Here is a 27,790-nt window from a genome sequence, read left to right on the forward strand (position 1 = left end):
CTTTAATAAAATTTATTTTCCTCCTTTGATATCTACAGCTTCTTATTGTACGGACATTAACAATAAGGTCCGGTGCAAATTATCTAGATAGAAATAACTAGGAACTTCAGTAGGACAAACATGGGAAAAGAAAAAAGAAATCGAGCATCTAACATGACAGGCATACTACGGTCTGATGCAAATTATGCAAATGACATCCTGCAATTAAAAGAAAATGAGGTTACTTTTTCTAGTGCAGTAAAACAATCATATATATCTTTTTTGGGCTTGGCTGCCTATGAGCTCTGTAAGTTTTACAATGAGAAATGAAGACCTGAAACAATATTTACCTATATAAATCTTTGAATATGGATTCTAGAAAAAGCTTAGTCCAAGTTCAGAAACTTATATTTAGTTATATATCCAAGCAAACAAGTCACTGTAACACTTCTATGTATATGGTGAACCATATCAGAAGCCCCAATATATGGGGCAAACAGATTTTCTGCGTTCTACCACAGTACACAAGTAAAAATTAGATGATTGCAGACAAACAGCACAATTGTCACTACCATAATGGAAAATAAATTAGAAAAAGAATCACTCATTAAGGAATGAAGAGTAAAAAGAGGTCAAAAATTACCTTCATTTGAAAGCAGGGTGGACCTTGATTTCATTACATACTGATTTTCAGATTCAGTCGTCGAGGATACAAAGAAATGTGCTATGAATCCAATAAATTTCTGCAAAAATATTTATTAGAAAAGGAGGAGAGAAAAGGAATGAAGTGAGATATCTCTTATTGTTCTCTAGATCATATGTTAAATGATAAAAAAAGATCCATCCAATTCTTTTACATCCCTTTTACGCTTATGGCCTACAGCATAATACAATTGATCTTCCAGAAATTTCCAATAGATTTCAGTTTCCTTTAATTGAAATCAATCCTAATACATTTAAGTGCACGACACTGATAACTAATGTTCAAATGATAACAAGAAAATAGAGAAGTACCAAAAGGAGAAAGACTCTCATACTTAATCCAACAATTGTGGATGTTGTACATGATGAGTTATAAGATTATACTATTATACTATTTAGATGTAAAAGGATGACAGAAAACATTAATATAAGGTATAACAAACAATCTTGAAATAATAATCATAACATTACACAATAACTGATTGTGGAATCGCTGCATAAACTTGGATTGCACACTTAATCAGCTTGCAATCAACTGGACAACAATAATATTTACTAGTAGACTAGCTTACATAGTTAAAGATAAATTCTATGTTTAAGACATTAAAAAAAACCCATGATTTTATATCCAGTGAAAATCTTAATCACAAAAGGATGGTATTAGCTTCAAAAACTTACTCCAACAACAGTACGGTTTAACCCTAATTCAACAATGGGAGGACAAGAGACTTTAATCTTATGTCGAAAAAATCATGACAATTTTGGTCTAGCAAATGTTTACAACTTAAAGCATAAAGATGTAGTTTTAGATTGCTTAAATAGATTAGAAATTATAATTTTATTAAATGTGAAACTGGTATACTTTTTTTAGAAGTCTATTGTTATAGTTCAAGTAACTTTAGGATTTTATTTTTACAACTATTTGATTTTCCTATTTATATTAGTAGTATTTATTACGGAGATGTTGAATTAGTTCAGATATATGGATAAATTATATTCTTTGTAGTTAATTGTTTATTTTCTTTTCTATCCTAAAAAACTTATATATAGCTTTATAATATTCAAAAATATACAAATTAAATCATTCTTAACATGGTATCAGAATCCTAACTTTAAAAAATCCTAAACTATTTTACAAACTCTACTCAACTTTCGTTACCGAAACAAGAAAAAAAGCCTAAGAAGGTCAAGGCAACCTTCATAGCCAACCACAAACTGACCATCTCTACCAAGATAGACCTTCATCATTGCATCCATCTCCTCAACCACAGCCCGTCCTTGGTCGCCCTCAGTCATGTTGCCTTGCCCAAACGTGCACAACGAGTAATACTTTGTCTATTCTGGTTGTAGTCGCGCAGATTCACAGTCCAGAACTCTAACTCATCTCTGCCACGACACTCTGTGCATAACCTTTTTTTTGTCATGACCCTTTATGCACAAACATCAAAGGCCAAATGCAATTCTCTGAGGCTCTCTACGCACAGACACATGACACCATAAGTTAGATGCGTGTGTGCCGGCCGCTGATATTTTTTCACCGCCTCTGCACATGCCAACCGCTAATCTGCTCTGTGCATGCAAGTCCATGCCTTCTATCCAGATCCAAGCCAAGCCAAATCAAGCAAGGGTGGTAAGGTTCAAGGGGGCAAGGAATCGTCTGAGTTGACTAAATAAGTTGACTCAATAATTTGACTTAGTGCAATCATAACAAGTTCGAGCTAACTTAATGACTCAGTACAGAACCAGATCAACTGCAAGCTGGGAATTCTCTCTTCAACCAACCATGAGTTCTGGGTAAAATTGGTCTTTTTTCCTTTCAACATTAATTATCATACAATTTTTAAAGTAGATTGGAAGTAGCATTCCAAAATACTGAAGCATATTCCCACATGGAAAATTCCACTAGTACATTTTAGCCAATTTAGGTTGTCTACTAGTTCACAGAAAAATACTATCTGAGTTGGTTTCACTTAATCTAGATCATCCTAAATGAAAAAAATGAAGCTCAAGCATATCTAGTTATCGGATCGAAACCCGGGGACCCTACATTCGATGCCCTACATGAAGAGGATTCCATAGTATATGACAGAACTCCAGAATTCCATGACTTCACAAATACGCAAGCCGTGATATTCCCACCCCACAGCAAAAGTAGTATGGGATGCAATTAGCGAAACCTACTTGAGAATAAAGGACACTGTATAAATTTATGACCTGGCAATCAAGACATGGTCTACCAAATAAGTGCATAGGCCAGTAAATGAATATTCTAACTACTCAAAAAATTCTTGACAGGAACTAAACCAATATCACAGTTTGACAATGGAATGTAGCAAAAAGATACAGTTCGTTTCAAAATGTTTATACAAAAAAAATCGTGCATATCAATTTTCAATAGGTTTGAACATTGAGTATGATCAAGTACGAATCCAGATCTTAAGAAAAGAGGATACGTCATTATTCAATGAGATAATTTTTGCTAGACAAGTGGAAGGAAGCAGGAGAGGATTTAGACTAGAATCCTGCTCCATTGATAATTCAGCCCTTACCTCACGAGGTTCCAAAATCTGTCATGAATCAAAGGAAGTGAGTGACCCTAACAACTCAACTCCGAGAGCAAACAACAGGAACAATTTTTGATGTATCTTTTATGAAAAATCCAACTACACTGAAGACAAATGTTGGAAATTGCATAGCAAGCCCTAGTACTACCAGCAAAGAGTGGGGATAAAAATATCTCACAAAATATTCATTAATAAGTTCATATTGCTGACCAATAGGACAAAGAAGCACCTGCAAATCTCACTACTTTCAAGACCGAGATTAAACAATTGCAAAATCAATTAAAGAACCTTGAGAAGTCTACAGGTAGAAATGTAATAAAGCACTTCGGCATGCTTTATATTTCACACAATCTGAAATCCTCAAATAAACAATTTGAAAATTTCAAGATTGTAGATTTCAAGGCCTAGATCATATGACCATTACTTTTAAACTTTTTGATAAATGTCTTCTATCAATGTAACAAGAAGATTGTCATTACAAATGGTTCCTGAATACCATTTCAGACAAGGGGAACATTAAACTTAATACTACCCATGACCTAGAAAATGTGTTATATGCTCCAAAATTGTGCATTATTCTACACCAATAAATTATCACAAGATTTGAATTACAAAATAATTTTTAACTCGTGTCACTATGACTTTTATGATTAGAATTTACAAAAGATGATTGGACATGCTGAAGTTAGGTATGGGACTCTGCTATTTAGATGCACATAAGTGAGCCTTCTCTATTATTACCATGACCCCATTACAAAATTTAACTCCACTGTAAGAGACTTGGGCCCTCATCCTCTATTTTAAAGATCATATTTCCCTTATGTTTAAAAATTCATAAGATTCAATTTTATTTTATTAATTCACAATAATATTTGGGAACTAACTCACCGCTTAATATTTTTAGGGCTTGAAATTTGTATCATTTATTAACAATTGAACTTGAATCACCTAGTTATTTTCACTCTCAGTTATTTTTAATATTAACCATATTATATACAAGTTCTACAAAAATATTATGTATAGGCAACGCCAAATATTTTTTTGATCACACATATTGATCATTTAATAACAACATTAACATACTTTTTTAATGTGGGACATCATCCTATGTCCACACTCTACAACAAAATACAAAAATAATCATCCTTTAACTGAGTTTTCCTTTTCCAAAATAGTGTCCTAAATAGTATTATAGCAAAATTGTTCTTACTGCCACCTACTTTGCTAATTATCTGCTCACAAGCGTTCTTGACTCCAAAATTCTTTTTGAAACACTTCAACAGTTTTACGCATTACAAGCGTCACAAACCATTTTGTCTCTCGAATATTTGGGTGTTCATTTTATTTATATTTATTCCTGTCAAAAGAGAAATTTCATCCCTAAGCATGAAATGTGTATTTCTGAGTACTCCTCTCAAAAGGGGCACAAATATTACCATTTGTGTATCCAAAAGTTTTATATGTTTACAAACGTCACATTTATTGAACAAGAATCCTACCTTACCCAACTTTACCTTCAGAGAGAACTTATATTGAAAGATAAGAAATGGACTTCAACATACAACTTTTACCATACATCTCAAAACTATCATCACAAACGAACGTTCAGAACCCACTAGAAAACTCATGAACACAAGAAATTCTTCAAAACATATACTCTTAAAAGATCATACCAGATTCTTTAAGTTTCTCAAGTGTGTAAAAGGATGAAGATGTCAAGTATTAAGCCAAAGTCAATTTTATAATCCAACCTTGATTCTAGAAAGTCCCAAAAAAACTTATACAATATAATAATGATTAGTGTTTATGTTATTTGATACAATATATTTATTATACTTTATAAAAGTAGAAGAAAATGTATCAAACACTCTGTGTCCCATCTTAAAATTTATGTCATTTGATAAGTGTTTATGAACCCATAGAAATTTCATCCCAATCAAATACAAAAATTTCTAACTACTATTTGAGGCATTATCCTGAGAAAACAAAAATGAAAATTATGAATATGAAAATACAGGCACCTGAAAAAAAAACCAGATTTGGAAAATGGTGGATTTACTCAAAGACAAAAATCTAAAGGAATGCGACTGAGTTTTTACAATCAAATATAAGGCAGATATAAACAAGATAAGTAACAAAGAATTAGACACAAACATATAGAATAGAAAACCAGAAGACATTCGCAACAATAGTTAAGATCAACATTGTACGAGTGTTATTGCCGTTAGCTACCCACTTTGATTGTCAACTCTAATAAGTTGATTTTAAAAATATTTTCTTGCATGGAGATCTAGAAGAAGAAGTACATGCATATTCCACCAAACTTTAACCAAGAAGCATGACTACATAAGGTGTATAAACTAAAGAAAATATTGTATTAAGTCAAACAATCACCAAGAATATAGTTTGGCAGGTTCACAAGGATGACGATAGATTTAAGATTTAAATATACTCAAGAAGATCACATTCTATTTATTAAACACTTAGAGATAGGGAGAGTTATAGCTCTCCTAATATATATTGATGACATTATCGCAACAAAAAATAATGAGAATGAATAATTAACACTAAAACAGGATTTGACAAAAGAAATTGAAATCAAAGAACTAGGCATGTTGATACACTTTCTGAGAATTGAAGTTGCTCAATCTAAATCAATGATTTTTATTTCTCAACAAAAATAATTCATAACCCATTAAAATACACTAATAGGCTAGCATGCAAAACAACTAAGGCCCTTATTTTTCTTGATCACAAATTAGAAATAAAATAAGATGATACGCCAGTAAACAAGGTAAATGTATCAAAAATTAGTTAGAACAATGAGCTACCTATACCACAAGAGATCAAAGAGCGTCTATGCAATAAATGTTATAAGTCAATTCATGCACAATCCAGAAGAAGTACACCTACAAATAGATTTCAGAGTACTGCAATACCTAAGAGGATCATTAGGGAAAGGAATTATATTAAGAAAGAATGACAAATTGCTCCTAAAAGTCTATACTGACATAGATTATGTAAGGTCAATTGTAGACAAAATATCTATTATAGGCTACTGAACTTTCTTTAAAGGCAATCTAATTACTTAGAGAAGTAAGAAGAAAAATCTAGTTGTGAGATCATGTGTAGAATCAAATTCTAGATAATGACAAAAGCTGCATGTGAACTACTATGAATAAAAGAATTTTGGAAGACTTTAGAACTAAATGGAAAACCCTCATGCACTATACCATGATAATAAGTCGATTATAAGCATCGTTCACAATTTAGTACAACATGACCGGAAATAATAAGATCAATAGACATTTTATCGAAAAAAACTTGATAATAACCTAATATGTAACCTATATATGTCTAGTTTCCAATTGACAGATATATTAACTAAAAGTTTAAGTAATCCAGCATTTACTCTCCAACTCTTATTGGCAAATTAGGAATGGACAAAATTTACTCTCCAGCTTGAGGGAATGTTAAAGAGAGGCCAAAATAGCTTAAAGGGTATAAGGGTAAATTATTCCCTTTGTGATTCATTATAATTGATTGTTCATTTCCTTTTACATCCTACAAAACCTATATATATAGGATCGTAATATTCAATAGAATACACATCAAATCAATGTTAATAGTATTTCCTATTATTATTAGGAGTAGTGTTTCTAATTTTATTAATTTTAGTATTTCTTAATTTATCCTATTTAGTAAAGATTACTTAAGAAACATTATTAAAATATCTTTATAGTTTCACTTCGAGACAACATTCAGTTATCAAATAAAATATTTTGAGAGTTTCTAAAATTTCTAATTGGATAATACAATCAAATCCTTAATTGCAATGCTTAAGACTTTAAATTTAATGGATAAGAGACTCTAGATGAGATATATAAGTTTTTGTTCACCCTAACGGGACAAGTTAATCCTATTTGTCCTACATAACAACTCTAAGAAACCCAATGGTATAATGACGCATTGACTTTTTCATATATAGTATGGAAATCACCACAAGACAGTAGGAACAACAAAACCTTAGCATCTTCATAAGTTGACATGTAACCAAATGACACTCTTACAGCTCCGGTTGGTTTTCCATGTAGAATATCCTTGTCATCCCAGCAAATATGGCCAGCCTGAATTCACAATTCAAGGATTTAATCAGTTATTCAACTTGAAGCTCTGAACTACACCCATAGAATGAAATTACAAATATATACGCAGCAGCAGGCTCTATCCTGGAAGATATAACACTTGGGAGGAGGCAGGAAGTACTATGGTGAGGAAAAGCCTCATGGCAGTAATTACTTAGATAGAAATAAATGAACTTTTGATGAAGAGGAAGAGGAAAGCCTCTATCCAATGAGATACAGCGTGTAGTTTATGTAGTAGAGAATTCAAATTGCATAAGAATATTGTACATTATATATGAGTGACAGTGTGCAGACCATCTTAGTGCTTACAAAAACTATTATTTTATTTTAATAAGATATATGGTAACATTTTTACCCTAAAAAATTTAAATAAATAAAGAATAATCAAAGAAGAAAGTATACCTCTATGTTTGAGAGAAGGTCCAAGTGAGACAAGCCAAGATATTTCACACAGGCACCAGGATTGCAAAAGCATCCTGTCTAGATTTAAAAAATAAAAAATAAAAGAAGAGTGAGACAGAAAGGTACTTTAGCATTTCCTCAAGCAAAAGGATCAACATACTGACTTCTTCAGACTACAAACAATTAGTTAACACAAATTCTTTGGCATCTACATAAAGCACACACTTTCATTGAAGAAAAAGCATAAAATGGAAGCATCAAGGAGACGCAACTCAAATACACAAGTCCAGGTAACAGTAAACAGAAGACAAGGATAATCTTTTTCTCAACAAAAGAAATATTATAGAAAAAGAGACAAAAAGAGTACACTAGAGTAAGAGATACTCCCGACCAGGAAAAGAATATAGGGGAAGATCAACCCTCCATTCGCCTCATGGAAATATTTTCCAGTTGTTATTTTATTATATTCACAGCAAACATGTGATAACTGATATTTTAAAAAAAAAATGTTCAGACAATGATAATAAAATTCTCGCTTGATGCGTAAAAGTGGATATCAGGGCAGTGCTATAACAAAATGGCAGGCCCTTGGCTTTAGAAGGGATACTTAGAAGGGATCTAGCCACGTGTCATGGACACTTAGCTGCCAACAAAAAGTTGTAAAGGCTATCCGCTGTTGGCAGCCTTATTCTTTGGCAACACCAGTTTAAATCAAGACTGACCATTACAGCATAAAGGTTTTGCTCAAAAAACATATCACTACTTCTCTACAACAACTTTGGATTAGTAAACTTTTGGGATTTGATTTTATTGTGGAATATAGTGTTGCCTGTGAAGACATTATTGCCAACGCCCTATCTAGGCAGAGGAAACTAGAGGAGATTTGTGCTGCAACCTCCACACCATATCTTGATTATTTTGCGAACATTTATGCAGAAATTAAGGAGTCTTCCACACTGAAGCAGTTAGCCGAGTTGACTTAATTGAGCTTATTCATAATGGTGTGGTCTTCTGTACAGTTGCATGAACGCTACCAAAAAACATTGAAGATTTTTCTAGTGATTTCTTTTGGCAGGGTATGGAGCAACAAGTTTGTTATTTTGTTGGTTCTTCCTCTACCTTTTAATGCAATAAAGTTGATCATCTTCAACCTGGTAGCTTACTATAGCCCTTACCAGTTTCCCATCAAGTTTGGTCCAATTTCTCTTGATTTTTGATAGAGTATTTTTACTATTATATTTTATAGGTGATTTTTGTTAGTTTTCCAATTAACTGAGTACTTATTTGGTATTTCTTAACCACTTTGGGTCGGTCCACGTCATGAAGCTCTGGAGCATGAAAAAAGTCAAAAACAAAAAAGATGCACAAACCAAGGCGTTTTAACCAAATTTCTTTCATCTATAGCAAGGAAAAGAGGAAGAAAAGGCCATGTTTCGCGAACCTAGGAACTGCAGTGAGCAAAACTGGCTGTAGTGCCAACAGAGCTGGAGTTTAGTCCTAGATCTACCCAAAATATGGGTCTCCAATGAGAATTTATTGGTCTGCAGCACCTGAATGCAGGAAAACTCTCCCTAGGATATTCCGTAGCTCTAGAAGGAGAGCATTTAAAGGCAAGAGAGAAGGAATTGAGAGAAGGTCGTTAGAATAAAGGAAACTGTAGAGATCGAAAGTAAGTATTTTATTGAATATGAGGTTCCTAAATATAAAGATTTCTATGAGCAAGTCATATGTCTTTACCCTACTTAATATACACTTAAAACTTCTCAGGAGAAGAAAAAGAGGAGGCTTGAGCACCAAGTACGGCTTTTTCTTTCCTTCTTAATTTTCGTTTAATTCTCAAATCTTTGTTGTTTATCTTTAAGTTATGATTTATATTGAAGCAGAACTTCCATGGTTTATTTCTTCTGTTTGGATTTTAGTTAAAGCATATCTAACTAATTTTCTTAGAAAGGAAACTGATGTAGCTTGAAACTATTACGCTTTTTTAATTGAATCGGTAGTGTTATTTTTGTTTTGAAATAAAAATCAGTAGCGTTATTTATTTACACCTTTATGATCTTTCTGTTTCTTGCACTTCACGAGAATTTAATCTCCTAAGGGAATCTATTTGGTATATATTGTAAAGATTCAAGCGGGTTGATAACATATATATATATATATATATAACCTAGGAATCACAAATAATAATTATGGAGTCAGAAGGCTAATATAACATTGGGACTGATTAAGTGAATAGAACTTAATGGGTATTTCATTAATTAATAAAATACAAATACTGGTTAAATGGTTGAATGACCAGTTTGTACAGCATCTGGGAAGGGGAACAACTTAGGACAAGTATCCCATTTTATCTGGCCCCTGGGAGTGGAATGAGATTAGAATCAGCTACCACGATTCTCAAGATCAAAAGGCTAGAATAATTAACATGCTGTGAAATTAAATAACCATAAAAGCAAGTGACATCAAGTACCCCTAGCCACTGAAATCATAAAGTTTTCTTTAATCTCAATTTACGAATCAAATTTATTATTGTTCTTATTCTCAATTGAAGTAGGAACGTAATTTATCAGGATCTAGTATTAATAATCTAGATAAAAGAAAAATTCGTAGTAGTTTGAGGAAAGTTGCAAGTACAATCATCATGAAAATGATACTCTACTCATTCTTTGTTACTTGAGCAATCCATAGACTTGCAAAAATGCAGTAATTATGGTATGTGACAGTTTTATTGAAGGTCTTCCAACTTCCAGGGTACAAGTGTCATACTTATTGTAATGGATCATTTCTCTAATTATGCTCACTTTATGCCCTTATTTCATCATACTGTTCCTTTCTCTGATCACATCTTCAACTAACATTGATTGCTGGACTTTATCACTGACTGTCGTTGCCTTTACAAGTCTATTTCGAGAGAATTATTCTGCCTATTTGGTCCTACACATACTTTTAGTGCAGCTTATTACCCTCAAACTGATAGTCAAACTGAGGTCATTAATTATACAGTTAAAACGTATTTATGTTACTTCACGAGTCCTACAGAGTGGATGGATTGGGTTGCTTGGCCTGAAAATTCTTACAACACTAGATTTGATTCTTCCCTCAAAGGTACTCCCTACGATATGGTATATGGACGTCCTGCTCCACATATTTTTTCTTATTGCCCTAAGCTATCTAGATTGGAGGCAGCGGATTTTGATCTCAAGAATGGCACTACAGGTTTGGATGAAAACATACCCATCCTCTCCAAGCACCAGATTGGATGAAACACCTCTATGATTCTGTCAATTTTAATGTGAGTAATTTGGTCCTCAACTCAAAACCCTACTGGCAGATTTCTGTGACTGCCAAATGCATTCAAAAGTTAACACCTTGTTTTTATGGACCCTTTACCATTCTTGATTGATTCATCAAGGTGTTACTCTCCCCACTCCACAAGCTTAGTTGGATTTGCAGACCCGTCAGGCTCACCATGAAGTTCTTCTTCATTGGGAGAGCATTTCATCAGTTCATGCTTCATAGGAATAGCAGATCATATGGTCCTAAGATATCCCATTTTGTGCTTGAGGACAAGCACAATTTGGAGGAGGGCAGTGATGCTAGGGATCCTAAAAATATGAAGATCATTCCTTTTGCCAAAGTGTACCAAAGAAGGAAGGAGGATTCGGTATTTCATGTTCAATTTTCTTAGTTTTATGGTCCAACGTCCACGTGTTTTCTTGCCAAGTATTTTCTGTTGCAGTGTGCATATTGTAGTGGCAGCTGAATAGTCTAGGCAGTTATCATGTAAGTTGACTAAGCCTTGGAACAAGGACAAAGATAGGCAGTTCCTATGTTCTGAGAAAACAAGAAACTGCTTCTATCCTCTCTATTATAGTAATTTTCATCTATGATTTCTGAGAGGAATATGAAAGAAACTATCAAGAGTTGAGTACTTATTCAGGAGATGGTTATATCTACCTATGAGCAACTTAGATTTAAGATAGGTAAAAGGAAGAAAAAGCAAGAAACTTTGTTTTGAAATAAAAGAAAAAAAGAAAGAAAAAGCAAGAAACAGTCAAACTATATCTATTTATTTCTATGGAAACCAACAACTAGATTCATTAATAGGGACTCTACCTCGCAGCACACCCCCCCCCCCCCCCCCCCCACCCAAAAAAAAAAACTTCAAGGTTTTCCTATATTTTTAGGTGATTTGGGGAGGATTATAGAGCATCACACAATTTGGAAGGCAGGGGTACTTTTGCAGGTGTTCAGAGAGAAATACTAACTTTCGACCAGCGCTCTATACTGTTAATAACATTTTTGGATGGGATTGTGTGCTTAGCTTCTTCTTGAGCAGAGGTAAATGCTTCCTTTAAGGATGTTAGTCTTTCTACACTTCAGAGAGATTGGGCTGCTATATTGTATTGATGCTTTGGTTTTTTTTATTCTCTTGTATGTTTTTTCTTTTTAGTCTAGCTGGAAGATAGCTTAACGTGTTATAGTAATATTTCCTCTATCTTCTTCCCGTTTCTGTAAAAGAAACTATTGTTCCCCTAGCTCAATATTAAGTATTGCTGTCAAATGTGCTACATGTTGCATGTTCAAATTTGAGAACAAAATTTACTGGCATGAAGAGAAAATGGGCAAACAAGAATTACAAAAAGAAAGAAGGCTCAAGAAGAAAACAATTAATTTACCTACTTAAAGGAAAGTAAAATTAACTATTAGGACTTTGACATTTCTCAAATTTACCCGTAATTGAATTCCTGACAAAGATGCCAACTTTTCCACCTCACGGTGACCGAACCATGAGCCATCTGGCCTTTTTAAATTAAATGAGACTATGGAACCTGACTCATGAGAAGAAAACTGAAAGAAGAAAGTGTAAGTACATGTCAAATTTTAAATAAGCTACTAGAGAACAGAATAGGTTGTACTCGCAGCTGAATGATATAAAGGCAGAAACTCTAAATTAATTGCTTTAAACACCACATCATTTGAAACATAGAGAAAGTATAGCACTTGTCAGCCCTTGAGTTCATAATGAAAAGCTCAACTCCCATACACAATCACTTTTTGTTTCATACAAGCAAGTGGCTGTCCAGTAAGGAAAAGAGGTCATGTGGCCTGTACTACCAAAAATCAGTTCCAAAGTGGTTCCAAGTGCCTTCCCAGTAAAGAAAAGAGGAATTCGCAATCAAAAGATTAAAATGAAACATACTACAGCTTTTGTCAAAGTCAATGTCATGATTACTTGTAACAAAACTGCAGTTCGAAAGCAGATGCAAATGAAAAAGAGGCAGTCTTTAGAAGGCTGGCTTCATTGATGCGGACTAATTTACAGAAGAAAATACACGCTCATTCTTCTATGAAACCATACAAGCATGAGAATATTTTAGAGAACAGGTTCTAATAAGATCAACTTCTGTCAATTACCACCCTCCAGGAAAGACATATCAAGGAAGCTGAAGAGTTTATGACAGTGTAAAGAAAGAAACAGAAATTGTTTCGGGAAGGAAAAGCATCTTAATAGAGCTTCAACTACAAAAATGATGAAACAGATATTTTTCTTCTTAATAGAGTTTCAACTTCCAAAACATGAAAAAGGTTTTTCTTTTCTTCTAAGCTATGAAAGATCTATCTTATATGTTGTCCTCCCCTTCAACATTTTTGTCTGTTAAACATTGATGCCTGAGTAGCATTCTCAAGAAACAAGAAAGATGTTCCCCCACTCAGAGCACGAATTATAACAGTTACACTGGACAATAGCCCCTACTTGAATCAAGAAATATATGTCAGGTAATCAGAACTCCCGTCCTCAAACTGATTTCCTAAATCCTCTCATAATTTTTCTCAGATGAAAAGGAAGTTGCAAGGTCGTGCAGGGAGCAGTCCAAAACTACATAGAGTGAGAACTTTTCTTTCTGCTCAACTTAATTGATCGAATATTTCAAATGCTCATACAGGCAAGACTTCCTGATCTTTATCTGCTTATAAAAGAAGAAAAAGACAAGCAGATAGAAAAAATGCACAAAGATGTTTCAAGCAGATCTTCAAATCTTTTCCGCTGGCTTTCATCCAGTTAATGATAACAATTTAAATGGTAAAAGGACAATCAGAAAATATATATAACATAAATGGCTTTGCTTCTAGACTTAACCTTCAAAGAATTACTTCCATATAGTGTACACACAGCAGCTCCATTTGCATGTCGTAAACCTAGGAGTGCTTTCTTCACATATATGGCAAGTGATCTTGTGTGCCTACAGGTAGAAAGGCAAAACATACTTTAGGACAATGTACAAAAATTATAAAAGTTTAAGGATATCAAAGTGTTAACAATTGATTAAGTTAACATGTGTACTTCCATGAAAACAGAAAACAAAAGATCCTTTTTTTTCAAAGAAAAAGTTGGGAAACAATAGAACCTATGGATAATGGAATATGAATCAAATGCACAAAACAGTACCAAGACAACACGCTTGAAGACATCAGTCAGATTTTTTCTTTTTATAAACAAAAAGAAAAAGTATCTACCCAGAGTGTTCCTGAATCCAATGAAGTTATCACATTATATATTCTGCCTGAAGGCGGGGGGAAAAGTGGAGGGGGATGCTGCAGATATAAATTTATAGTCAATAGAACTAAAATCTTCCTAATTCAATGAAGCTTTTCCATGCACTGTTTTTCTTTAGGGAGCAAAGCTTTAACAAATTAAATCACATCAAAAGAGTAATTTGGAGTGCATAATTGATAATATTAGATCGTGGAATGTCATCAAACAACCCAATGCAATTTACATATCAGAATAATGGGTTAAGGGATAAAAAGTGTGAGGGAAGGGGCTGAGCAGATTGCGAAAAAGAGGAATAGCAATAGGTTAATGGAAAAATAGCAATAGGAAAACTGATGCAGTACGCCCTAAAGCTCAGCATAATGGGAATAACAGTTGAATTAGAAAATCATATTTAATGTCCTTTTAAGAAGGTTTAAGTTTTGTCTTCTTTAGCATTGGTAAACTTTATTTTCTGCTTTCCATTTTCTTATAAAACAAGAAAAACTATTAGAAATGAGAAAAAAAAATTATAAAATAAAAGATTTAAGCTATCCTCCGAAAGAAAAAGAAAACAAGAACATATTTGTATCAATACAAACTTTCAACTCAATCCCTTTTATGGATCTGACATCTCCAACAGTGATGGAATTAGGTTCATCAAAATGAAATCGGTAGAACCTACTAACAAAATTGCTGCTCTATTCAGGGAACCACAAACCATTTAGGGGACCCAACTATCAAAAAATGGGAGGTTATGAAACTAAAGTTGAAAGCAAAATATTTTGTGACCTACTTCTGGAGTTAGATGTTAGAGAATTTCTTGAACATGAGACAATTGACTAACAATGTGACTGATTTTTTAGGTTGATTTAAGCAGGTGCAAATATGAAGAATAACCTATTGTCGCTATTCAGCACGTTCATCTATCATTCAGGGGCAAAAATCAAGAGGTAGCTTTGCTTGTCACCTCCTGATTCTTTAGAGGACCCCTATTGCAAAGCTCTGACAAAAGAAAGGTACTTCACTTTCTCTTTTTCTCACTATGTTTTTCATCCTATATGGAAGAATCCAATTAATCTACGGTGGTACTTGGAATGCCTTATTATCTTCTATGCTTAAAGCAGTAAAAAGTGCTTGGATACTTGACTATTTTTTTCCTGATGTTTAAGCTCTAATAAGCTATCAAGTATTGAAAAAATATTTAGAGCTTTAAGCTGTAAATTTAGTAAAAAGACCAAAATCGAAAATTTATAAATAAACTAGGATTATATCTGCTCTAGTACAAAAAGTAATCGATGACCTAATTTCCTATGCAACTGGGTAGCTTGTTGATTACCAAATACAGACTCGCCTACATAGCTTGGGTCCTAGAAGGGATCAAAGAGCTTTACACTCCAATAACACATAGACTACTTTCCCATGCTCTCCTCAAGCTGTGAAGAGGTATTTTTCATTCCTAACTTGGCAACAATTCTCCGAAACATTAGACTACTCAATCCTTTAATATATATATCAGTCAACTGTCATGAGTAGGCACTTAAGGTATACAAATCTAGCCACTCTCCAATTTTTCTTTGATGAAGAATATATCAGCTTCAATGTATTAGGTTCAATTGTGTTACACTGAATTATAAGCTATGCTAATTGGAGACTTATTATCACAAATAGAGTCTCATCGGACCATCAACCTTAATCCAAATCTTCTAAGATGATCTTTGTCTATAGTAGTTCATACTCACCCTGAGGTATGGCAAAAGTTTTATATTTTAAATTTGTAAATAATAAAAGAAACATAATATTTAATATGGAGGAGAATTAGTGTGCACTTCTCCTATGATGGAGCCAATTTTCGTGTATGGTGTCGGTGGTAATGATCGAGTAGATTCTCTTAAGTATATCCAAGAAGTAGAATCTATGTTTAGCCTCAACACGTCCAATCATCTTAACCGAATTCTAGTTCTCAATGTCACAATGAGAATAATGAAATGTTATTTTACAATTTAAGTCCTATGATAATTTACTTACTGGTACAAGATTAGTGCATAATTTAGAAATATGTAGCACATTTTCTAATATGAGGGTAGGATTAAACTTAATGTTCCCTTTGCCTGCAATGGTATTTAGGGAACAGTCTGCAATGACAATCTTCTTATTACTTGAACAGGGAACATATATACTGAAAAACTCATAAGTATTTGTCATATGATTAATGGCTCCTCAATCTACAATTCAAAAATTCTCAAAAGGCTCATCTGAGGCATTCATACCGTATGAAAAAGAAAGTATATCTAATTGTTTTATTACACTTTTACCTATAAACTTTTCAAGGTTCTCCAATTGATTTCGCAATTCTTCAATCTCGAACTTAAAAGCAGTGAGATTAGTAGGCGATTCTTCTTCCCACTAGTTAGGTATATGACCATGTTTAGAAATACTTTTATAATGCATTTTCGTATCTCCATTCTTTACTGGAAGTATTGGACTTGCCATGAAGTTTTCAACACTTGTCTCTAATGTGTTTGGACTTTTTACAAAAGATACATTACAGATTACCCCTACTATCAACTCCAAGAGTTGCAGTCTCAAGGTAACTTGTTTCTTACGATTTGTTGACGAGGTTTTGAACGTCGTGAGATTAAGGCTGAACTACCAAAGGAACAAAGTTCAAGCATTACTCTTTTTTTACTTTTTTCTAATTTTATGATAGAAATTACCCCATTCGGAGATGACATTTCCTCTATTCCTAATATCTAAATTTGTACTTGATCATATCCCACATTTAGTCCTATTAAAAATTGATATGCACAATCTTTTTCTACAAATTTTTTTAGACAGACTGCATCATTCCTACAATTCATGATCAAACTATGGTATTGGTCCAGTTCCAACAACCAATTTCTTAACATATTAGAATATTCATTTACTGACTTGTGTCCTTATTTCTATAGACTAAGTCTTGACTGTCATGTTGTAAATATGTGCAGCATGCTTGACTTGGAATAAGTTTCACCTAATTCCATTCTACACTATCTTTATTTTGGGAAGAAACATTATAGTTTCTCTTATCTATGGAATCAAGGAGTTCCATAATCATGTCATGTTCATGGAGCTCGTTTCATCTCAGACATCAAATGTGGGGTCTCCAAGATTTAGTCCAGTACCTAGAAGATGGCTGAGCTTCTCTTTCCCTTTTAGGGTGGTTCAAATTAATTTAAACCAGCTTAGATAGTTTTTTCCCTGCAATTGGTACACAATTTGCTTTGGCTGAAACTCACACATAGAATTTCTCATTTGAGAACATGCTCCAGTATTTTGAACTGTTATCTCTGACATCCTTTAAGAACTTGATAGTAATTTTTGTCGAAAAAGGAAAACTAATGAAAGGATTTTACCCGAAATACGTGGTTGTGTGAAAAAAGACACCAGTTTTCTACTGAGTAAACTCACTAAGCCAACTTGGCAATTCCAACTTGACTTGACTTGACTCGACTCGACCTAGATCTGGACCACAGTCGCACACGTCTGTACGCAGAGACTTGGATAAAGGTGAGCTGAAGATGGTATATGCGGCAACTATAGTGACAGAAGGGAGAAGAAGTGATTGTGGGGGGATTGGGAAGTTGTTCTTGTCTTGCTGCAATGAAGGTGATAAAGATAGCTATGTGTGGCGATGCGTGCTTCTGGACAGCTGTTGGACGCACAACTAGACAGAGAGGAGCACAGTGGGAGTCACGGCTTGTGGTTGTTGATTAACAACTGCAGGGAGCATTGACTAGTTCTAGCCAAACCGAGAGGTGTGAGGTGTGCTAGGCAGGGAAACAGCTGCAAGGAGCAGAGCTACTTCTAGAGCAAGTATGAAGGCCAACTAGTGGTAAAGGTGGTCAATCCTGTGGTGGCTGACAGCAAGAGGATTCATAATTGGCCCCTTTGAGTTCTTTTTATTTCAATAATGAAGACCAAATAGGATTCGTAAAAGAGGTAAGGGATTTCTCAACCAAATTTCCTGATACTGTGTTAAGATTATTTTTTGATTGATATGTATTTCATCGAATACAATAGTTCCTATATATAAGTTTTTCATAACAGAAAAGAAAATAAACAATTAATTACAATTAATCACAAAGAAGATAGTTTTACCCTTATATCCTTTAACCTAATTTGCTTACTCTTTAACACCTTGATTTATTTCCTTTTTACTTCCTTTTTAATACCCTAATTTACTTTCTTTTTCAAACTCTGATTTGCTTCTTTTTTAATACCCTGATTTACTTACTATTTAACATCTTAATTTATTTTCTTTTTAACAGTTTCAAACTCCCAACTTGTACTATATCAGAAACTCAATACTTAGATCTGCAAAACATTATACTTCATCAAAAACCTCTATGATGTATATTTCAAAAATTAGACAAACAAAAAGTAGCAATTGAGGAAAAAAAAAGATAGATCGATTAATTAATTTATAAATAAATAGACAGATGGATAGAAAGATGATGGAAAAAGAGATAAAGAGCAGGATTGAATCCTTCCAAACTAAAATCTGTCAGCTTAGAGTTTAACTAATAACTAAATAAGTTAACAATCAACTATGTTGCCTTTTCCTGAAAAAGTTACATATATTAGATATAGGAGAAAAAGGTACAAAAGCAGAGGAAATGAAGATATTCCATAATTCAAGCATATGGATATTGCTAATTGTTTCACAAAACAAAACATACCGGCATATTGCGGATACAGTAAGGGAATTAATTATATCAAACCCATACTGGAGAGATGATATGCTCAGGAATGAAGTTGTTCCATCTTCGAAAAACTCCTCAACTCCGTCTCTTCTTTTAACAAAGTCAATATCAGCAATTGAGGCAGCAACGGTGCCTATAAATTACAAAAGTTAAACAGCATGGTAACTATATTTTAAAAATCATGCACAAAGCACAAACCTCCACTAAAATATGTCTTCTTCAGCAACTTTGCAGCATCTGTTACAATGAAACTCTAAAATTAGGAGAAATTGCTTAAAATTTACAAAAACCAATCATCATAGTATCTCTCAGGTGGACATGCTTATCATATAACAGAACTTACTCTGACACAAATATTTCCAAGCTTCATTTGGATTGTTAGAATATTATTTTGGCTCTTAAAAGCCCACATTGTTTTGTTCTATCTTTCTCTATAACGTTTCTTTGCTTACGATAGCTTGACATGCTCAGGAGGATGTCTTACCCTCCTTATTTGTATCTATTTCCCCTCTTCTTTCAATAAAGTTTCTTCTTTTAAAAAAAATAATATCTCATAGATTAACAAATACAGTACATATAACTATTCTAAGACTGGTCAAGTTGAAACCAAACAGATAATGTATCCTATAAGTTGGTCTTCATAAAAGGGACTTGATTTTGCAAAGTTTGATGAGATATCTATAAGCCAGCTGGAATCAACTTTTACTAAAGAAATGATTGTAAGTGTATAAACTATGTATTACCCCATTTATTATGAACATAAACTTCTAGAATAATTGATCATTCAACCCATTATTTTATATGATATTAGAGTCAGAATCCTGCATTCAGATCCTCACATCTATCCTATTTCTATTAATTGAAGCGTGTCTGTACTTGGTCAGCACTTTTACCCTACTCTTGCATGTAAGCTGTGTATTAGAATATAAATACTAAAATAGGTTATTTACTCTCATTTTAAAATTTTGAAATATTTGGTTTTACCTAAACTAAAATTTCATAGTGAGATACCAGAATACTATATTCCAGTTTATCTGTCTAGCAGAGATAGTTTGTAGGAATCTGACTTCTTGTAGAACATCAATTTCTATACAGATTGGTATCTTTAGAAAAATCTTCCTATAAAGCAAAATCATAGTCAACTTCTATAATTACAAGATTCATTTTATGAGTATGATTTATATTTAATTTCCTAGTAAACTTTCTCTAATATTCTCCTATATATATATATATGTTGTAAATTAAATATTATGAGTAAAAATTCAATAAACAAAAAATTTAATTACAAATTTTCGTGTTCTAAGTGATTCAGGAGTCCAAATGTAGAAGCATCAAACTCTGCTCGATCTATAATAGCTTACATTTAACAAAATTAAGAAATTTTGAAAACTGAAATTTTAAATCTTGGATAACCCTTTCATGAGAGGAGAGCTTGTAGAAAGTCTCAACACCTTTTTTTGGGTAATAGAAAAAGAAGTATAGAGAAGAGTAGAAAAGAGAGTTCTTCAAAGAAGGATAATGAATTCTCAAAACAAATGAAAGAAAGAAGAGAAAATTAAAATCAACACAAGAACACTGCCCAATCTCTCTTTGTGAGGTAACCAAAGAGATTCCCTCTGTAACTGCCATGTGCCTTGGCCTAAGGAAATATCAGGTGCATCATTCTTGTAAAAGAGATGGAGGAGAAAATGAATGATCTTCAGTGATACCACCTCTTCTCTCCAACCAAAACACCCATAACGAAGAAAAAATGCTCCCCACTAAAACAGCCTATCTTTCTCATTCTCCTCAAAAACCTGAAGTTAGAAAGAACTAAAAGACTCAAGGGAACAGAAGGTGACCCACTGAAGACCAAGAGTATCAGAAAACTTAGCCATATCTTCCAGGGCACACCACAATGCAAAAAAAGCTGCAGGTAGCTATAGGAGTCAGTAACACACAATCTAAAGAGAGTATATTCGGGACATTTCCTTGATTCTCTTTATTCCATGAAATATAAGGGCAGCTAACAGAGGAGATCATAGGCCAATCAGACTAGTGGGAGTCCCTACGACCTTGTGGCCAAAGTATCCCCATGAGATTGACAACAGTGGTGCATCAAGAGATTGATCAAGCGATACAAATTCTTGATACAGCTTCAATAGTGAAATCATAGATAAAGTTTTGCAAAGATAAATAGAGGAATTATGTCAATTTTATTGAACGAATGACTCATTTACACATTTGATATTGATAACGCATGCAATCATGTATCACAGAAGTCCCTATTTTATGTAAATGGACTGCCGAGAAACAGGTGAATAATTCAGATGAAGAAATGCATGTCCATATCCTTTTCTTTCCACGCTGCTAAATGGAGGTTCCAACTAAGCTCTCTAGAGCATCCATGTGATGGAACCTGTTAGTTACTCACTATTTATTCATCTGATTGCTTCCCAAACCCAATATTACTCGGCTCTTTGAAGGCATTTAGAGGATGTTTCAGAGAGGTAATACCACTACCCTCTGCAAACAACAGTGTTCTTTTTGGCATACCAAACTTAACGATGTTATTCAACATTCAACATGTTTGTTCTAAGGTTGCAACTTGTTTGGAGATGTTAGAAAATGGTAAATTAGGCTAACGAGTAATAAGAATAAATTACACCATTTGTATTAATTCAATTCATTGTCTATTTCTTTTTCCTTCCAGAAAACCTATATACATAGGGCTGCAATATTCAATAGAATACATATTAAACCATTCTGAACATGATATTAGAGTTATATAAAAAATATCATGATTTTTTCACAAACCTTAAACTGGCTTTATAGCAAGAATTTTAAAAAAAAAATAATAAAAAATAAAAAAAGCCCTAAACCCATATTCAGCCTTCATATCCACATGCCGCCCTTCATAGCCAGAAAAAAGCCATGACATGCCAATAATCAGCCAATTCAAGTGCACCCTGCTTCAGCAAAACCAACTCTATATCGCCTCTGTTTTTTCGCCCCTATTTCGGCCAGAACAGCAGTTGCATCTACTCAAAACAACAGCCAATCATGCTCTGTTTGCACTCACTCTGTTTTTGATCTACTTAGTCGTACACTCTGTTTTTGCCATGCTCAGCCGCACGCTCTTTTTCGGCCCGGTTTTACATGCTCAGTTTCTTGCGCACAGCCCCCATTTTGTACTATGTTTTGCTCCGGTTTGCCTCTATTTTCATGCAGATCTACTTTGATTTTAGCGCACTGTTCTGTTCTGTTTTTAACGACCTTTTTGCATCATATCAGTGGCAATTCCTTTGTTTTCAAGCCTCTATCCAGCCACAAGCAACATCTCCAACCACTACTCCCTGCAGCTGCAAACTAGCCCATTTCCGCAGCCACTAGCCATGCAGCCAGTCAACAGCCATGGCAATCAACCAGCACGAATCTGCCCTGTTTCTTTTTTTTTATAATGAAGCAGCTCCATCAGCCGCTATTTCAATTTGCTTTAATTGTTCTAAAAGTTTTCAACTCTCGTCAGAATTATGTCCTAAGTTACTGTAGCAAATTCCAACATGACAACTTTTTAAATCACGTTGGAATTTACGTCTTAAATTATAAGAACAAATTCCAATATTGCGATTACATATCTTAGTGATTTCAAAATGGACAATGAAAAACTAAAGATTTGACTAGAGTCCCTAGATAAACAAACAGATACTAATTTATTTGCACATTTAGGTATGGTGTCTACCTCATGGAATAAATGTTTCAAATAAACCTTTTAAAAATTCTTAAATTGTATACTCAAAAGTCACAGATTGTTTGACCAAATTGTCAATACCTATAGTTTTCTCAATATGATTGCAGGTAACGACAACAATAAGTTTAGTCCTACCCTTATCTTAAAAAAAATATTATATATTCAAAAACAGTGAACAAATCTTTTGTTGGTCAATAAGTTATTATATGACTTAAACTACAAAATAATATTTGACTTTTTTCACCGCGACTTTCAGGACAAGATTTTAAGAAATATGATTGAGCGCACTGAAAGCAAAAAATGGACTCATGCACCTGGCAAATCTTTTTCTATTATTATTACCAACCTCACAACAAAGTTTGAATCATCACAAAGGACTATTGCACCCTTTTTTTTTCATCTTAAAGTTTACTCTCATTGTTTAAGAATTCAGAATGTTAAAATTTATACTGTAATATCTGTGAGTTTGAAAAACATAAGTGTTTAACATTCCCCACTAGTAAGAAACAAATTTAGTTCCGTTTTCATTAATCTATAGTGTTATTTGGGGATCAATTTACATATTTAAAATTTTTGGGACTTGATGGTTTGTGTCATTTATTAACGATTGTACTAGAGTCACCTAACAATTTGGACTCAAAAATAAATTTAATGTTAACCATATCATACCACAGTTCTGCAATATGATAAAAACTCAATACAGAACTGACATAAAAAGATTATATGCGAACAACACTAAATATTTTTTTAATCACACTTTCATTATTCCTCTATCAAGAAAGAATTCTCTATGAATGACCCTACATCAAAATTTCACAACAAAATCGAATAACAAAACGCAAGAATAGTCACCATTTAGCCACTACTAGAGCTTTCTTTTATCAAAACAATGTCCCAAAACAACATTGGACCAAAATTGTCCTTACAACAAACTATATTATTAACCCCCTCCCCACCAATGTTCTTGATTTCAAAAGTTATCTAGAAACACTTCAAAAGTTTTATCCAACAGTAAGTGTCACAAACCATCTGATCCCTCGAATATTTGGATGTATTGTCTTTATTCATATTCATTCTCATCAAAGCCGAAAACTCAATCCCGAGGCTTGAAATGTGCATGTTTGGGGTACTTCTCTTTAAAGGGTTATGAATGTTATCATCTACCCGTCTAAAAATTTTGTATCTGCAAATGTTATATTTGATAAACAGGAACCCAACTTAACCCAACCTTATCTTCAAGGAAAACTTATATTCGAATATAAGAATACAAAATTCTTAATATACTTTAACTTACCACATTTGTCACACAACATGATGTCAGCATGGACATGAGTCAAGTTGGTGGAAATGATATCTCAATGCCAAGTAGGCCCATTATAAAGAGGAGAGTTAAAAGATTACAACAAATCTTACAACTTTTTATCCAAGCATAGATCAATGAGCAAGATAGGTTTGGAGCCATTAAAGAAACCCAAGAAAAGAAGACAACATGACCATTAACCCAAAGGTATAAAAATATATATTATTCACCCCAAGTGGAAGAGGGAAAAAAATTTATTTTCTAATCATATGAGAAATCTTCACAATTAAAGATCAGCCAATAAGGGAAATTGCTCCTAAATTGCAAGCTATCTTGAGAAAGAAGAAAACTTCTTAAATGTCAAATCTCGCAGAAAAGGAAAATACTTGATAAAGAGAAAAATATCTTGGCAGATTCTCTTCCCCTAAATCAGTCATAATTAATTAAGATATTCCCTGTTTAAAAAGTTTTCCTCATAAGAAAATCATATCTATCTTATTTTAACTGTAATTTTCATAATTTTTATTAGTTTTTCATTCTAGTATAAATTTAATTTCCTATATAATTTCTATCATTAATTAGAAAATTATTTTTTTCTCTTATTATTCGCATGGCCTACACTATAAATAATCCTTCAATTCAAATTTGTAATTCAATTCGGAATTTTCAGTTTATTAATAAAATTTAGGTATTCATGTTTTAAACTTTTAAGCTTGCAAGAGTGAGTGAGTGGGTGGATTTTCGACCGACTTGTTGTGCTAAGAATTGGGATCACTTATCGAGATAAGTCTCATAGCATCTTTTCAGTTCTAATTCTTTATTTCTTTCCCAGTAACCTTGGTTTTCACTTCTCTATTGAGTGCGAGTCAAGTAGGGAGAATTTGCTTAAGGTTTTGAGTTTCTGATTGCTGATGTATATGCGGCGTTTTAGATTCCATTGTTAATCTCAGGTTCCACATCAGTTGGTATCAGAGATTAGGTTCCGATAAAGCTAATATCATTCTTTTTTTATTTACTATTTACATTTATTCTCTTACATAAAATTAGAACTCGTTACATAAAGTGTTAATTTATTTAGTTTGTTTTTAAAAATTATTTTTTACGTTATTATTACAATTTATAAAAAAAAGGAGAGAGATGTGTGACTCTTTGGTTTTCCTTTTACAACATTACATTCAATATTCTGTATTAGCATCTGCATCACTGAAACTCAAATGAGTCATATAGCGCAACTGTCATTGGGGTAAAATAATTAAATATAACATTTTGGTTATATCCATATAGATTTATCGAATCTTTAACGCTTTAAGTCCATAATTGCCTTTTTCTACTCCTAGTTTCATTCTTTCCTAAATGTTTTAGTTTCATTATACATATAAGTGATTAATTGCATCCTAACTACTTAGCTATAAGTATAAAAGCATCACATATTCTTGTTCTGTGTGCTCACTTCTACACTTTTAGAAAACAAGATCTTTTTTTAGGATTCTTTGCAAAATCTTAAAAAATAACCTTACTTGTCTTGATTCAAGAGATCCAATTCCAACACTCAACTTGACGGAAGAAGACAAAAGAGGTAAACACAAGTGATTGAGAGGGAGTGATTTCTTTTTTTTCTATTAACATCTTTTTGCAGATATCTCACAGCTTCGTGAAACCAATCGACCTATGACCTTGGAAGAACGCATGGAGGTTAGGATGGATGACATGTACGACAGACTGAGCTTAGCTATTGAAGGTATAGCAACAAGAATGGATGAGAGAGATAGAGGAAGGAACCATAGTCATCCTAGACGCCAATACTGTTAGGACGATGATGAGTCACATGGTGACAATAGTGAAGTTGGTAGATGTAACGGCCCCGGAAATTTAAAATGAAATGTATTAAAAACATCAAATGCGGAAGCGAAGTCAAAAATTCAATTAACATCCCTTACACTAAAACCAAAAACGTGCTCACAAAATATAAAAGATCAAACTACCTAAAGGAGAAACTTGAAAGTAAAAGCTACGAATATGACTATGAAGTCTTTAGGCGTCCCCTTCGTCGTCCTCCTGCGGAACCGGCTCGGGAACAATGTCTTCCTGATCTGAAATGATTAAATAAGGGATGAGTTACACTAACCCAGTAAAGACATCACGATATCTCACCGTCACGGAGGTAAAGGTGGGTAGAAAACACAAAAAGACCAATGGAGCATAATTTACAACAAATTCTTTTATCAATAATAAATCCTTCACCATCCACTTACCTCGGTGAAATCCATAAAACAGTATACGAAAGCAATAACATTATCATCATCATGAAATCATATATGAACTGTATAACATAATACTTATCAAGTCTTTTGTAATTCAATCGTTACACAACATATTTTCCTAATTTACCAGCCCACTAGTATCCATGGGGATCCATAGGAGTCCCACTACCCGTTAACCCTTAACACTTGAAATCAGATTCCAGGGCCGTCCCCATACCCCGTCCGGTATGGGCGCCAAAACTATAAACCTCATTACCCCGTCCGGTATGAGGGTGAAACGGGCCGTCCCCATACCCCGTCCGGTATAGGCGCCAAAACACATAAGATCTTCATACCCCGTCCGGTATGGGAGACCACGATCCCGGTAGGGTTCCCTACGGACCCGGTCCGTCCACCATCTCCCAGGATATCTAGTCAGGCTGACCACATTATACAATTACCCATTTACATAATCTTTCATTCTCTTTTCCCTCAGTCAGCATCATCAATCCACATACAAACAAGCAAAACGGTAACTTATGCCAAACAGACAACATACAGCATCAATATCCCAGTCATTCAATCCATAATCAGTAAAACAGTAAAATATGCACACGAAACTATAAAATGAAAACATCAAACCTTATACTGCATTTAAAACTGTAAAACAGGCCAAATAACAGTTAACCGACAAACACACTATACTCGGGCTCCATTAGCGACCTTAAACAATTTCACACATTCGTTGATTCATGAAATACCGTTTTATCATTTATTGAACTTTAATACCGTGATAGGAAACAGGGTGAGGGGTCCTTACCCGTTTCGGGTCCGAACACGGCTTCACAATGCGCCTACGGGCTGTCCCTAATTTTCCCTGAATTTTTTCCCGGGGAACTGAAACGCACTACTGGTACCTGCACGTGTTTCAAAAAATCCCAAATTAGGCCCCGGGCCCCTTTCGGCCAATATCGCAATTCCGGCACGGCGGCTCCGCCGTGCTCCGGCGATGGCGCCGCCGCTTGCAGCGGCGATTCGCCTCGGTTTGGCCGTTTTCGGCCGTTTCCGGCCGAATTTGGCCACACTTGTATCGATCCTTGCGATAAAACAACCTTAGGGCCCTCGGGGGGCCAAAAAATTACGGAAAACCGAAGCTTACCAGCGGTGGTGCTCTCGGGTGCGGCGGCTCTCCAGTGAAGTTCGTGTTTTGGTGATTCGGCTCTGATCAACCTCTAGAGAAAAGAATGGTGATCACGGTGATATAAAAATTGCATTAAACGGAGGCCGGGAAGGGCCTCATCGGAGGTAAAAACCGAGAAGGGACGCGGCGGCGCCGCTGGTTTTCGGCCGTGTTTTCCGGCCGTTTGGCTGAGATTTTGGCTCCGATTTGGCCACAGGGGAAATCAGCGTGTAAAAACGAGTCGGGGGTATGAAATTTACCTCGATCG

The 27,790-nt window shown here is 34.2% G+C and overlaps 1 protein-coding gene across 9 annotated transcripts in view; it reads right to left on the bottom strand.

The window, feature by feature from the left end:
* Positions 1 to 27,790, bottom strand: part of ABA3 (molybdenum cofactor sulfurase (LOS5) (ABA3)) — a 93,174-nt gene that overhangs the window by 32,245 nt on the left and 33,139 nt on the right. For 6 of the 9 annotated variants that reach the window (XR_015819323.1, XM_088220426.1, XM_088220425.1 and 3 more), the window contains exons 9-15: positions 19,271 to 19,309; positions 19,049 to 19,205; positions 13,935 to 14,037; positions 12,527 to 12,643; positions 7,793 to 7,870; positions 7,271 to 7,372; positions 623 to 722 (exon numbers count right to left, since the gene is read on the bottom strand). Coding sequence is in view for 8 of the 9 variants with exons in the window: in XM_088220426.1 (XP_088076552.1) it covers positions 623 to 722; positions 7,271 to 7,372; positions 7,793 to 7,870; positions 12,527 to 12,643; positions 13,935 to 14,037; positions 19,049 to 19,205; positions 19,271 to 19,309 (696 nt within the window). In the remaining variant the exon portion in view is untranslated. The remainder of the gene's footprint in view (positions 1 to 622; positions 723 to 7,270; positions 7,373 to 7,792; positions 7,871 to 12,526; positions 12,644 to 13,934; positions 14,038 to 19,048; positions 19,206 to 19,270; positions 19,310 to 27,790) is intronic. The other 3 variants (XM_088220430.1, XM_088220429.1, XM_088220428.1) reach the window with 3 other exon arrangements.

Source organism: Carica papaya, chromosome 5 (assembly GCF_054855325.1).
Source record: "Carica papaya isolate Zhongbai chromosome 5, ASM5485532v1, whole genome shotgun sequence".
Lineage (NCBI taxonomy): Eukaryota > Viridiplantae > Streptophyta > Magnoliopsida > Brassicales > Caricaceae > Carica > Carica papaya.